Source organism: Neodiprion virginianus, chromosome 6, assembly GCF_021901495.1.
Source record: "Neodiprion virginianus isolate iyNeoVirg1 chromosome 6, iyNeoVirg1.1, whole genome shotgun sequence".
Lineage (NCBI taxonomy): Eukaryota > Metazoa > Arthropoda > Insecta > Hymenoptera > Diprionidae > Neodiprion > Neodiprion virginianus.
In genome coordinates this window covers 22,844,534-22,858,320 of record NC_060882.1, presented here as the reverse complement: position 1 = coordinate 22,858,320, position 13,787 = coordinate 22,844,534, and the positions used below count along the sequence as shown (strand labels likewise).

The following is a 13,787-nucleotide window of genomic DNA, read 5'->3' as shown; positions in this document are numbered from 1 at the left end:
AAATAAAGAATTGGTGGAACGTTCAAGATAATTTTTTCAATGTGCTTAGCGCGAAGTTCAGGGGGATAACCGATCGTTAAATTACCCTCCCACGAGCCCCCGGAGAGTACTCGAGCGTGTAAAGCATGCAAGCATATTACTTGGAAGTCCGAAACTCCATTAGAGTTATTACGTTTCACAAATAAATACGGTGAAAATTCTACGAGCTAACTTCATCGATAGGGCGTTGTAACACACATCTTTGAGGATTTTCGCGTATCGCCGATGCTGACATCAAAGTTGACTTTGATTCCCTCTCGGGACTAACGCCTTGTACCTCGTCAGTCTTCCTTATAAATTTTCGATCAGACCAAGGAGACTTCCTCCGGTTAGTTTTACCTTGAAGCACCGGCACAAACGCGACGCATATTACGGTAATTAATTAAACTCCGGTATGCCGTTGATCCGTCGACGTTTCGCCATTCGCGTTGCTCGTTGAAGAGCGATCGATCAAGCTGAAGTTGCCTCGGTCGGTTGCAAGCGCGGTTTTTTCAAATTTCAGTGAAGCCAGGACAGCGCGGATGAGACTTGCAGCTTTCGGGGATTCACTGCCACGGTAAGACTGAGGAATAACGAAAGCTAAATACGGGGTGGAAGATAGAAAAAAAAAGTTGGTAAAAAAATTGGAAAATCCGTGATGAAGTGCCGGAGGTAACAAAAAGGATCCACGCGGTTACGTGAACCTTCAAGCTCGTGAAAACTCCCCCCCGGCTTCCGACCGACCTGCACGCGCTTCATTTGTGTGAGTTTGAAAAGATCGATAGTTCAACGTACATCCGAGCACGGTGCCACCCACACTTTCGCCCCCCTCCTCGCCCCTCCGAACCCCCGACGAGCATTCCTCTCTTTCACCCCTCGGCACCCCACCAGCTCCACCTCTTACGCTCCTCAGAGCCGGATTCGAGCTACCCTGTTAAGCCCATTATGTCGTTTTTCCTCTGATTCATTCGCGATTCGATCCTTCGGCTTGGATCTGGACTCCTGTCCGTTCCGTTTTCCTATTATTATTACAGACTCACCGATTTCGCTATATCTTTAGCCGCGGTTGCTGATAGGGCGGTTTTAAATTCCATTCAATTCGATTCACCGCGAGTAATCGCCGATTGTTCACACGCCATGGTGTGCCCCAGTTTTTAGAAACAAATTCAACATGTACCTGCGGGCGAACGGTGTAATTTTCAGTAGACCGGAGAAATCGGTCGTCGGAAAACAGCTTTCATATCCCTCCGCAAAAATTTGCACCAAGTATAAGGATAACCACACTTTCACACAAGTTCACTTATGAGAATTTATAAAAATGCTGAAATTTGATTTGAAAATGAGAAAAGTTCAATGCCTGCGGTAGCGCGTAGGAAGTTATACGAAAGAGCTGAACACTGTGAAAGATATATTGCATCTTTCTCTTTCGAAATGCTCAAACCTCTTCGATTCGGTTTCACCTTCGTCGTGTCAACTATCGCGTTCTTGCTTCCATCGATTACAATAGTGAGCCACACCGAGGTAACGACCCGTCGCGTCACGTCGCTGTCGGATTATCAAATTGCACGATATGTACATAAATCCACGCAGAGTTCCATATCGGTGTATTTTTTTTTTTTTTTCGATGAACACCTTTACCGCAGGAAAAAAATCAACGCGTGATTCACAACAGGGGTGAATAATCGTTTCCCAACAGCGTAGGTATGCAATATCGGCACGCTCAACGTCTGCTATTGCCGGTGATTACGAAAAGTGGTTAGAAATCGATGTAGTAACCCCTTCGGGGCTCACTTAAGCCGCAAAAATTTTACCAATTTCAGCCAATTTCAAGTCCCTTTATAACGCCGGGAAACTTTTCCCGCGCCTTCCTGTCAGCTCGTCGAATCGCGCTGGGCGAACAAGTTACGGCGTTTCGCATATTTTCCGCATTGACAGCTTAGCCTAAATCTATATTTGATATACGAATAAAGTATGAGTAATTTCCTGATGATAAATTTTCGGATGTGACGGGAATTATAATGACAACGTCGTCCGACAGCTCGAGAAGCATTTCGCGAATGTAACATCAGATGCGTTCTCGCATTTTCACAAAACCACGCAGTAACTTTCACATTATCGTAGGTATAAGAAACCTGCGGCATCAGGACTTACGCTGTGATTTTTTACGCGCCTTTTACGTTCTTCCGTGTCAACTCCAGCTTCGCATATCCGAATATTTTATATACGATTCCCGCAAAGCTATGCTCGAGTTGGTTTTTTATTTCTACACGTCATATTACGTCAACTCCACGTCGGCACGTTTATGCTAACTCGAGCAGTAAAAGAAAATTATTCATTTTTGTAACGCGAGTTTTATTTGTACAATGATATATTCATTTGCGTTGTCGAATGATTCCGAGATGAGATTTTATTTTAATGACGAAAACGGTGATGCGAAATGATTTTCTCGCGGAAAATACCGAATTCACAGAATCTGAGTTAAGTTTGAACGCCAATTCGGAAGCTAGTCGTCCGCACCGGTGTTGGAGATGAAATTGCAACTATACATGTATATACATATATCAATTCCGGCAGCTGATCCCTCTCCAAGAAGCTCGCTGGTCGGGGCGAAGATATTCCACGTGGCATTGGGAACAATGGATCAAGCCTGCCGATGACAAATGAACTCGTAATTCTAAACCTAAAGATCCGATATTGTCCGTTTGTCATCCTTGTCCATTCATTTTCAATCGAAACTTCGAAACGTCGAACTTCCGCAAGCGGGAGCGATGAGGCGGCGTGCGGCAGGCGGTGTGAGGGCAACAGTTGGCACCGTTTCCATTTCCGCATCCGCTTCCGCCCCAGTAATCAAATCTCTTGATTCCCTAGGCGAAAATTAAAACTACATTGCGCAGCGTCGAAGGACCCGCGAGCTGCAGTAATTCCGCGCTTGACGAAACCCGACTCGAAATAGCGAATCGGTCGGGTGACTCCGTGAAAATAACGCTCCAGTATTCGTTTGACAGATTTATTCGGGTATGCAGAAAGAAAGAGCGAGAGAAGGATATCCACCTGCGATCGTGATCGAAATACTCGGTAGAAATTGCGAGAGAAGCGAGAAAATGAAAAGAAACGAAAAGGACGGGAAAAAAGTGCTCGAAACTGGAAAAGGCACTCCGAAGTCCTGGTTGGAAACCCTTCTTCGGCCTGAAGCAAACTGGAGCTGGAGAGCTTACGCCGTCCGGCTGGGCTTTTATCTCCTGATAAAGCTTCTCGGGAATTAGAATAACGCAGACGTGGCGGCCAGGGAATAAATTATTGCAATGCTGTACCCTTTGTATCGATTGGACACGACCTGAGCTCCTGTATTTCGACTCACGCTCGGACGCTCGGTTGAACGATGTCCATATATATGCTCCGTTGTACCGGGACGGTTTTATCGCCCATACTAATACGAATCAGACCCAGAACACGATCTTTCACGCCTATAGGCCTATTTATTCATACGACGTAACGTGGCGTGCAAACACCTTCGGCCGAAGGATTGTAGTTCTCGACTTGCCGCTATAACCCGACAAAGACGGCCACGCAACACGCGGACAGATATTTCATTTATATACCCTAATTCACTCCTTCGCTGTGAAAAAAATTAGACGGCACTGTGTACGTGTCGAGAGGGCGGGTATAACGTAATACGTCGCGACGAGTCAACCCTTGAATGTGAAAAGTATGTTTGAACAGTTGTACTTTGAAATCGAAAAGCTCGTCCATTAAACTCGCGACTCGTGCATTTCGCTTGATTTCGTGGCTCGACTAAATTACTCACCCTCTTGAATATGTATGTACTACAGTGTGTATATATGTATACATGTATATACATATATATATATATACATACATACCTCCGTCACTCGCAACTGTGTGCGACTCGCGTGTGCTTTTGCGAGCTTTTAATATTATGATTTACCGATGAACGAACCGTAATATAATTGTGAATATTTCGAACGTAAATCGGAACGACGGAGTGAAAGAACGAGATGGAAATAATAAGAGGAAAAAAGTAATTGGGCAAATGTTGAAATTGAAAAATAATCTCACCCCTAACAATAAGTCACGGGTACGTTGTACGATTGTCACGTAATGATGCGGTGGAGCGCACACGCACACACGCGCCGAGCACGAGTGTAAGAGAAAATTAGAAACAGGAAAAAGAAAAGAACTCTGAACAATTCTTTGTCGCATTTAGGGTAGGAATAAATTATCTCACACTCATCGACCAAGGATAATTCTGGCCCTTCCCACCAATGGCGGACAAACCGTTTGTAGCATGAGCATGTGTGTCTGGTAATACGGCAGTCCGACTATCGTGTATAATGATATAAATTATGTATAATAATTGTATGTTGATTTGTCCGTCTGTGTGGCTGCGTCCATATCACCGCACGTGTAACAATTATCGCGCTTACAATGCACGCTTGCATCGTGGCTGCTATTATAACAATCAATAACACGAATAACGAACGCACGACAACATCCCTGAAAGCTAATGCATGTTTGATTCGTCACACCATCGACACGTTTCACAAGAAAGATAAAAAGAAATGAAAAATGAAAACAACAACCTTGATATCGTACCTAATATACGCGCTGACCTTGTACGGAAGACGAGTGCCCTCGACTCTAAATTCTATGATAAAATTTCCCACCTACGACCCGACGGAATGCGGACTGAGAATTTAATCATTTCAACGGCGACGTTATATCGTCAAACTCTACGTCTCTCAGTTTCGACGGACAGACAGACTGTACTTTTCCTCCCCCCACTGAAACATTCAAGATCGATCTGGGGAAGGTTGGAATGACGAATCGCGTCTGAAAAATTCAACAAAATATCAGCTTTCCCCGTGTAAATGTAATCCGCGAGTAACGCGTCCCACGGTCATCCGCCCTTCAGGATAACCCAGGTCGGAAATTCCAGGACCAAACTATCGACGGCTGACCCCTCTGGCCTATCTTCGTTCACATGTTGTCAGCTCTTCGAGTACACCGTGTCGAGATTCCTATCTTTATACGACCGTCTAATCACGCATATCCATGAAATCCTTGAGTACCTACACGGAAACGCCTCTACTCTTTGAAGCTTGAAATTTTTCGCACGCGACTCGGCGCCGTAAACTTCCACTAACCTGATAGCTGACCTATCGCGTACATGCATACGCCAATGGAAGAAGCTGAGGACATTCTTTTGGTACGGCCGTTTCCACAGCTCGCTGATCGATTTCACGTCCCCGTTAAGTCGAGACCCAGATAATTAAATGGAATTTGATTCGGAAAATAAAATTGCACAATTCGTACTTTTTTTCGATTCACGGAACGAGCAAGTGGGAGGAAAGCACTCACCGTTTGCTTTTTACGAATCTTGACACATCTACACTCTCCTCTTGACATTTAACCGACCGACGTTGGTGAAAGGGGGAACGTGACAAGCCAGTACTCACGTTGTAAAACTTCTTTCACAGTGATTTGCGCTCAGGGGTTGATTGCGAAAGACAAGAGTGGCACATCGGACCCCTACGTTACCGTGCAAGTTGGCAAGGTGAAGAAACGGACGAGAACGATGCCGCAAGAACTGAATCCAGTCTGGAATGAAAAGTTCTACTTGTAAGTAAATTGAATGCAGGACCGGGCGGTTGACGACAAAAGTCGCGAACGGTTTTTCTCATTTATCTTCGATTTTTTTTCTTTTTTTTTATTCATTTCCCTTCTCAATCTCCTTCGCCTTTCATCCGCTCGATCTTAGAGCCCGTCGTCGTAGTGGCATCCGATCGTGAAAAGGCAAGGGATTCCTCATAGTTATTTACCCGCGGGCGCTGCTTAAGCATGTAGTGAAATTTTTAAGTCAATTTAAACTTTTCACCGTAATGTCAAACTTGAAATTGTTTGTACCAGCCAGTTCACAGCAACGTTTTCATCCCCTTCAATACGAATCCTCCGCTCTGTACAAACTTGGAAGATATTAGCGAAGCGTTTGCATCCCTCGAGCTGTACAAATACGTCTTTACAAGTTTTAGTGTTGAAATAACAGTGCGGTATAACAGCGCAATCGCATGTAACTTCGACGGTCCAAAACAAGACGAAATATGCGGCGGTTCCGCGTATCGCGATGACATTATTGATACGAAATCGGACAATTCATCGTACGAACAAAATCGTAAAATCCATTGTTTGTTTCCGCCTGCACAGCGAGTGTCACAATTCGTCGGATCGCATAAAGGTGAGGGTATGGGACGAGGACAACGACCTCAAGTCGAAGCTAAGGCAAAAACTGACTCGCGAGAGCGACGATTTCCTCGGACAAACCATCATCGAAGTCCGGACGCTAAGTGGTGAAATGGACGTATGGTACAACCTCGAGAAAAGGACTGATAAAAGCGCGGTCTCAGGTGCCATCCGGTTGCACATAAGCGTGGAAATCAAAGGCGAGGAGAAGGTCGCCCCTTACCACGTGCAGTACACCTGCCTTCACGAAAACTTGTTTCACAGTCTGTGCGAGGAGAACGGCGGCATTGTTACTCTTCCACAAGCCAAGGGTGACGACGCGTGGAAAATATACTTTGATCCATCCGGTGAAGAGCTGGTTGATGAATTCGCAATGCGGTACGGCATCGAGAGCATCTACCAGGCTATGACGTAAGTGTGAAATACTCCGTAACACCCTGTCGATACGTTATCTAGTTGTATTCCGCAACATGTATCCGTAGCATAATTTCAAATGCCAGCTTTCAACTTTGATGATTGCGTTGGTACCAGACTCACGATACCGTGAATTTATGATAAACGAGGACTGCAAAGGCAATACACGGTGGTGTGCCAGCTTTTGAAACGATGTCTTTGGCAAATTAATGGGAAACGAATCTGATTACGAAAATGTTTAATGACACTTGTGTAATTTGGTCGGTTCGTCTGGATCTCACGTTGTTCAACTTCGGTTGATGTCGCTCTCTCTCTATCTATCTCTATCGAGGAGCTTATGTATGATTTAATTTCAGCCACTTTCATTGTCTGTCAACGAAGTACCTTTGCCCGGGTGTTCCCGCAGTGATGTCAACTTTGTTGGCCAACATAAACGCCTACTATGCCCACACAACAGCGAGCTCCGCAGTCTCGGCGAGTGATAGATTTGCTGCCAGCAACTTCGGGGTGAGTTTGTAGAATTAGAGTTTCCAGGATGAGATACGTGTATGGTTTTTTTCATGTCAGTATGTTAACCTGCAAGACAAACGACGCTGCTGATTCGTCGACCGGAATTCCGCACCCTGCTTACCTAAGAAGTTACAGATTTTGATTGAGTATCTTTTGCAGTGCGAAGCGGATTAATAAACAAACACCGCGGTCTTGAGTGATTCGACTGTCCGTGGTTCCAACGTTTCATATTTGCATATATAACTCGATCCTTGATTACGTTTGCAATGTGTACCGACTGAGGAAATCGACCTAATTCGACCTTTTGAACTCCCGTTGCATGGAAACAGATGTATAATCTGACCCTTGTAAAACATGTCAAGCGCAGACCTTTCCACCAATTGTAATAGCGTAAGGTTGAAACCCGCGGTTTCATACGCATATCTTCGTGTAAACCGTTAAGTTTAAGAACAGCTCTCAAGGTTTTCCAGAAACAAACTGGCATCAGGATTGGTAAAATCATATCAATAAATTGATTCGTCAATATTTTATTATACGACATTTTGAATCGAATAACAAAACCACTCTACCGTTATTATTCTTGACAGAAATTGAATCGCCGACAAGCGTCAGCTCCGATACTCTTACTTCTGTAGTAACAACACTGATAATAAATCATGACCAGAAACTGCATCTTTACTGCTCTTTCGGAGAAATATACGCGAAACGCGGCGATAAAGCGCTGCTTTGAAATTTTGAGCTTTGGCGCTACAAAGAGTAAAACATGGAGGCAACACTCACTCGATGCGTCGAATGCAATGTTTCGTTCGATATATACACATTGGCGTACTACAAGAAACTACAGACGCAATCAAGCGAACCTGTCCCGGTCCATTGATGATTCACGAGGACAAAGTCACGCTCAAATCGCCGTGCGCTCCGAGTCTGAATCAGCGCTAAAGAGATCGCGAGTAGATGTGTCAAGGGAGGCATCGCCCAGAGACAACGGCGAAGTTTTATCCATATTGATGATATCGCGTCCCTCGACTATCGGGCCCATTTATAAGACGAGAAATAACCAAGCTCCGCCCTGCCTCGCTCTCTCGTGATACCGACTAGACGTTTTTCCCCCCCTTCCTTTCATCTGTTCGTTCTCTTTCTTCCCTCCTCCTGCTCTTCGTAGTAACTTTTTCCCCTTTTGCACTTTACTCTCGTGCACGTGCCGCGGCCGAAGGCAGGCAGCCAGCAAGGTGCCATAAACAATGCACCTGACTATTCCACGATCCGCAAAATTCTCGTGAACTTTGCATGGAGAATAAGGTGTTGCGGGAACTTCATCCGACCGCACCTTCCTTGCTCCGATTTCCACCTCATCCCGATCCCTCTCTCCTTTGAATCCGTTCTATTCAGCACTCTGCCTCTTCGAATCCATGTGGCAACCCACCGCGACCTCAGCTGCCGCGAAAATCAAGATTCACCGGATATTCTCACTATACATTTTACACCGCCGCGGTCTGGGCAAGCTTGATCCCTTGAGTCTCGTATCGGAAGCCTTAGAGATCGTGCGCTATTATGCAGTGCAATGGGCCGTGTACAGCAGACTCGTCGTCTTTTAATTTCAACGTCTGGACTAAAGTCGTGTTCATTTAGTTGAGGTGAAAATTTTACATTTCCCGACCTTTTCATCTGCCGGTATCGATGAACAGATTCATCAAATTATTTTAATGTCGTATATTGTACATTTTAATTAGAACCCGAATTCCAGCACAGCGCTATTGAACAGTTTCAAAATCGAATCGATATAACCGTTGGAATATAAATTCCGTGAAACTCTGCCGGGACCAACGAAATTTCAATAATATCGTATAATCTTGTAGAAACACCGGGAAACCCCTTTGAATTCTTAATGGTTATAGAAAATTCTTGAGAAATCTCGGGAAAATCTCGGTGAAATCTTGTGTTAGGTCTTGGAAATCTTAACGGGAGTCTGAAATATTTGAAATCTTGTAATATAAAGAGCCTATTTTACGGAGTAATTAAAACATTACCGTGCTGATTACAAACTATAATGCATCAACTGAGGCAACTCGAAAACATATTTTAACCATGAATAGTTACAACCAAGATTCATAGTTCTATGAATCTGTTAGATTCAAGGCGATTTGTTCATCGGTAAAAATCCGTTTCGAGAAACAAGTAAGCGTGGTGCGGTGTAGGATACCGAGCCGAAGGTAGTCGATAAGAAGCGATGAAGAGTTCCGGAATAAAGCTTGAAGTTGGACTTGTTCTACGGTTGTATATCGTCGATAAAATATAGAATGATAGAACGGCGCGACAACTTGGTATAGGATATTATTTTATCGTTTGCAGAAAGAAAAGTTCGTGAAACTGCTAGACCAGCTGCACAACTCCCTGAGGATAGACTTGTCGATGTATCGGAACAACTTCCCAGCGTCGAGCCAGGAAAAACTGATGGATCTAAAAAGTACGGTGGATCTCCTCACGAGCATAACCTTCTTCAGGATGAAAGTGCAAGAGCTGTCGAGTCCCCCGCGAGCCAGCACTGTCGTCAAGGACTGCGTGAAGGCCTGCCTGAGGTCGACGTACCAATTTTTGTTCGAGAATTGCTACGAGTTGTACAATCGCGAGTTCCAAGTCGATCCCAACGAGGCTAAACGGGACTCGGAGGATCACGGACCGCGGTTGGACTCACTCGACTTTTGGCACAAGCTGATTGCCCTGATAGTATCGGTGATCGACGAGGATAGGAACAGCTACGCACCGGTGCTCAATCAGTTCCCCCAGGAGTTGAATATCGGTCAACTATCGGCGGCTACGATGTGGTCCCTGTTTGCGGTCGACATGAAGTACGCCCTTGAGGAACACGAGCAGCACAGGTTGTGCAAGTCGTCCGCGTACATGAACCTCCACTTCAAGGTCAAGTGGCTTCACGCCAACTACGTCAAGGATGTTCCCCCGTACAAGGGGGCCGTTCCCGAGTACCCCGCCTGGTTCGAACCCTTCGTCATGCAGTGGCTCAACGAAAACGACGACGTGTCACTCGAGTATCTCCACGGGGCGTTTAATCGCGACCAAAAGGACGCGGTAAGGATTTTCGAAGCGTTCGCCTCGGTGCTGAGAATTATCCCGAATGTTCAGTTTTCACCTTTCATTTTTCCAGTTCCAAAGGAGCAGCGAACACGCCTTGTTCAGTTGTTCGGTGGTCGACGTGTTCACGCAGTTGACCCAATGCTTCGACGTAGTGTCGAAACTCGAGTGTCCCGATCCCGAGATATGGAAGAGGTACATGAAGAGGTTCGCCAAGACGATCGTCAAGGTCCTCGTTGCGTACGCCGACATCGTCAAGAGGGAATTTCCGAGCCACTTGAAGGAGGAACGGATAGTAAGTGCCCGCGGAAAATGATTCACCTTGTTAAAGTGCCGTAACGACATATTTTCTTTCTCACGTAGGCTTGCATCCTCATGAACAACATCCAGCAGCTTCGGGTTCAACTCGAAAAGATGTTTGAGTCAATGGGAGGGGAGAAACTTGAAGAAGACGCTGCCAACATCCTGAAAGAACTTCAGCAACAACTTAATGGCGCTCTCGACGACCTCGCAATGTTATTCGCCAAAAGTTTGGAACCGAGGATAACAGCCTCTGTCAGAGAACTCGGTGACCTTCTTCTGGCCATCAAAGGTGGGGGACAAGTTACCCTCACTCAACCCGCCCAGAGGAACGCAGTTGCGGTCGAAGCGGACGACGTTCTGAGGCCGTTGATGGTTCTTCTCGACGGCAGCCTTTCGCTTTACGCCCAATCTTGCGAGAAGACCGTGCTGAAAAGGCTGCTCAAGGAGCTCTGGAAAATCGTTATGAGGATTCTAGAAAAAACCGTCGTTCTTCCACCGATGACCGACAAGAGCGTGAGCATCGATGCGGTAGCACTCAAGCTTGCGTCGAACCCCCAAAGCTCGTGAAGTCTGACTCTTGGTTTCGATGTTTCAGATGATGTTCAAGAACCTGACGGACAACGCAAAAAACTTGGCTGCAAATGCGAAGATCGAAGACATGTCGAGGCTGTTCAAAAATCACATGGCCGGTAAACCAGACGTGAAAAATGCCCTCAGCGGTGTCATGGTAAGCTCAAGTTATTGTGAAACTCCCGAATTACGTTTATACTGAGCCACGATGAGTTTGATTTTTCAGGACATATCGAAGGAGGTTGAGAAGAATTTGTCGCCCAAACAATGCGCTGTGCTCGACGTGGCGTTGGACACGATCAAGCAGTATTTCCATGCTGGCGGAAATGGACTGAAAAAGAATTTCCTCGAGAAATCACCCGAGCTACAGAGCCTTCGTTACGCCCTCAGCTTGTACACGCAGACGACGGACACTCTCATCAAGACCTTCGTGACATCCCAAGTTAACGAAGGTAGGCTTCTCCTCGATCCGTTTTTAATTTATCGTCAAATATATTTCAGGCTAGCGGTAGCGGTGGAGAAGTTTTCTGACTAAAGATTTCTCGATTACACGGTAAACTTGCAAAAGGCATCAAATTTCATCCACGATAACCCGTTTCTTTGCATTCCCCTATCGTGAAATTATCCGAATGATTAGTTGTACCGCTGCCGCCGTTATCTCGCTGTTCACGACGTAGTAACGGGGTCAGAACTTTACGTGCGTCACATAACATGAATTTCCATACTGCGGCAAGAACGGACGTAAAATTACCCACAGTAAAATAACAGTGACTGGTCACTTGCCATAAAGCTCGTCGCTTTATGGGCATAAGGGCCGAGGATTCTAAGAACGACAAAAACCCATTTCGCACAGCTGACAAAAGGATGATGAAAAAAATTTCACTTCACTTGCCACGCTCCGTGCCATTGGCGTAAAAATTCCATTTCCGTCAACGTCGCGCGTTTTCCGCTCAACTTTATACTAACTTAGCCGTAATAGCTACCTGAGCAATTACCCAGGGAGAGATCACGTTTTATCACTTATGGTCCGACGGCCAGGTCTCAAGTCGCGAGGATAACTGGTTAGGTATAGCGGAGAGGTTGATTTATCGGCAATGATACACTCGATCGTAACAACCCAGTAACGCTAATGGTTTAGTGACATGGACGACAATGTGAGGTATAATTGAGCCATTAACGAATGGCGAAATTGCAGACTCCACATCGCCGCGCATACACGACTCACTTATACGGGGCTGATACTCCATTGTTACTGCATTGATATTATTATGTGAACACTGAATCATTGTTAACACAATCGTGCAAAACACGTGTCACAACGCCATTATGAATGATTGTGGTGGAAACACAGTGCCGCTGAACGACAAGGCAACGTTGCGTCAACGGTCCATGAGCAGCGACCGGGGGGATGAAAGCGACACAGCCGAAGGCATGGAGGGTCTCGAAGAGCCTCTTCGCCAGCGAAATCCCCCGCTTCGACGGGAGAGCCGCCAAGGTACCTTGTTGCCACCTTAGACCAGGATCGCCAGCTAGCCTAATATTCAGCTTCGAATATTAGACGTTATGATCGTAGCTCGTAGAGTTTGCATTGAATCGAGACGTCCTTCGATTTGACTAATTGCCAATTATTGCTGACCGGCGTAACGGCACACGCACGAGGAAACGAAGCTTTCGATTATCCGTGGAATGGCCATTGAACCGGAACGTCATTCCTGTTCTGCCAGAAATTTATTTGAAATCGGGATACAATTGAGATTCAGAGAAAGTGAGAGGATTCATTCAATTATACGGGGGGGGGGAAAGAAGTTTTAATTAAGGCGCGACGCGACGTGCTTAACTGTACGCTAAGTATTTTTCGCTTCTTCGTAAAAGGGGGAACGAACTCGATTCCAACATTTCTCAAACTTTTTTGCTCCCAGGAATCATAAGATACCATTTATTCGACGAAGTCTTGTGGAATAAATCAATTCAATACAACTTCTCGAATCCACACTGAAACTTTATAGAGCCATTGTTACTGTATAGCAAACGCAACCAGAGTCACGAATTCAAACGGGCCAATTGTCGTGCCGCACACAAAACTTTTAACAGCCATAAAGTACAAGGACAATTGCGGGAACCCCATCTTCCAGCTATCGTACATCATATTTTGTACTTTTCTACGAGAAATATATCCGTTACGAGTGTCGCAATTCACGCTTCATATTCCAGCTGGGTCAAACTGTTTCCAATATGCATTAATGAATGAAGGGTAAAATATCACGCGTCACATGTTTGAAGAAACGCAACGACTAGGACTGATCAAACACAGCTTTTACTGTCGTCAGCGTGTTTATTCGATCGTGATCGACGGATTCAAAGCAGTAACGCCCTCGTTTATTTACCGAGTTTGCGAACGATCGCAAAAGTTTGTAAAATCACACCCTCGGCTAAAGCACTCGCAACGGAAATGTCTCCTTGTTCGTTGGAGGTTCGAAGAAGAAGAATATTATTCCATAACAAATTTATGAATATAGCTGATTGTGAGTTCTTGAGATATGCTTTTCCACGACGTTTTTTTTTTCTCTTCTCTTCACCGTCTCGCAAAGTACTTTTCTCTCTCTTTTTCTGCTCGTATTTGAATATGT

General features: G+C 45.4%; 1 protein-coding gene across 6 annotated transcripts in view; it reads left to right on the top strand.

The window, feature by feature from the left end:
- Positions 1 to 13,787, top strand: part of LOC124307594 (uncharacterized) — a 99,298-nt gene that overhangs the window by 79,928 nt on the left and 5,583 nt on the right. For all 6 annotated transcript variants that reach the window (XM_046769439.1, XM_046769438.1, XM_046769437.1 and 3 more), the window contains 9 exons: positions 5,517 to 5,658; positions 6,241 to 6,687; positions 7,047 to 7,197; positions 9,550 to 10,284; positions 10,361 to 10,582; positions 10,651 to 11,103; positions 11,186 to 11,317; positions 11,387 to 11,612; positions 12,512 to 12,655. In XM_046769439.1, coding sequence (XP_046625395.1) covers positions 5,517 to 5,658; positions 6,241 to 6,687; positions 7,047 to 7,197; positions 9,550 to 10,284; positions 10,361 to 10,582; positions 10,651 to 11,103; positions 11,186 to 11,317; positions 11,387 to 11,612; positions 12,512 to 12,655 — 2,652 coding nt within the window. The remainder of the gene's footprint in view (positions 1 to 5,516; positions 5,659 to 6,240; positions 6,688 to 7,046; positions 7,198 to 9,549; positions 10,285 to 10,360; positions 10,583 to 10,650; positions 11,104 to 11,185; positions 11,318 to 11,386; positions 11,613 to 12,511; positions 12,656 to 13,787) is intronic.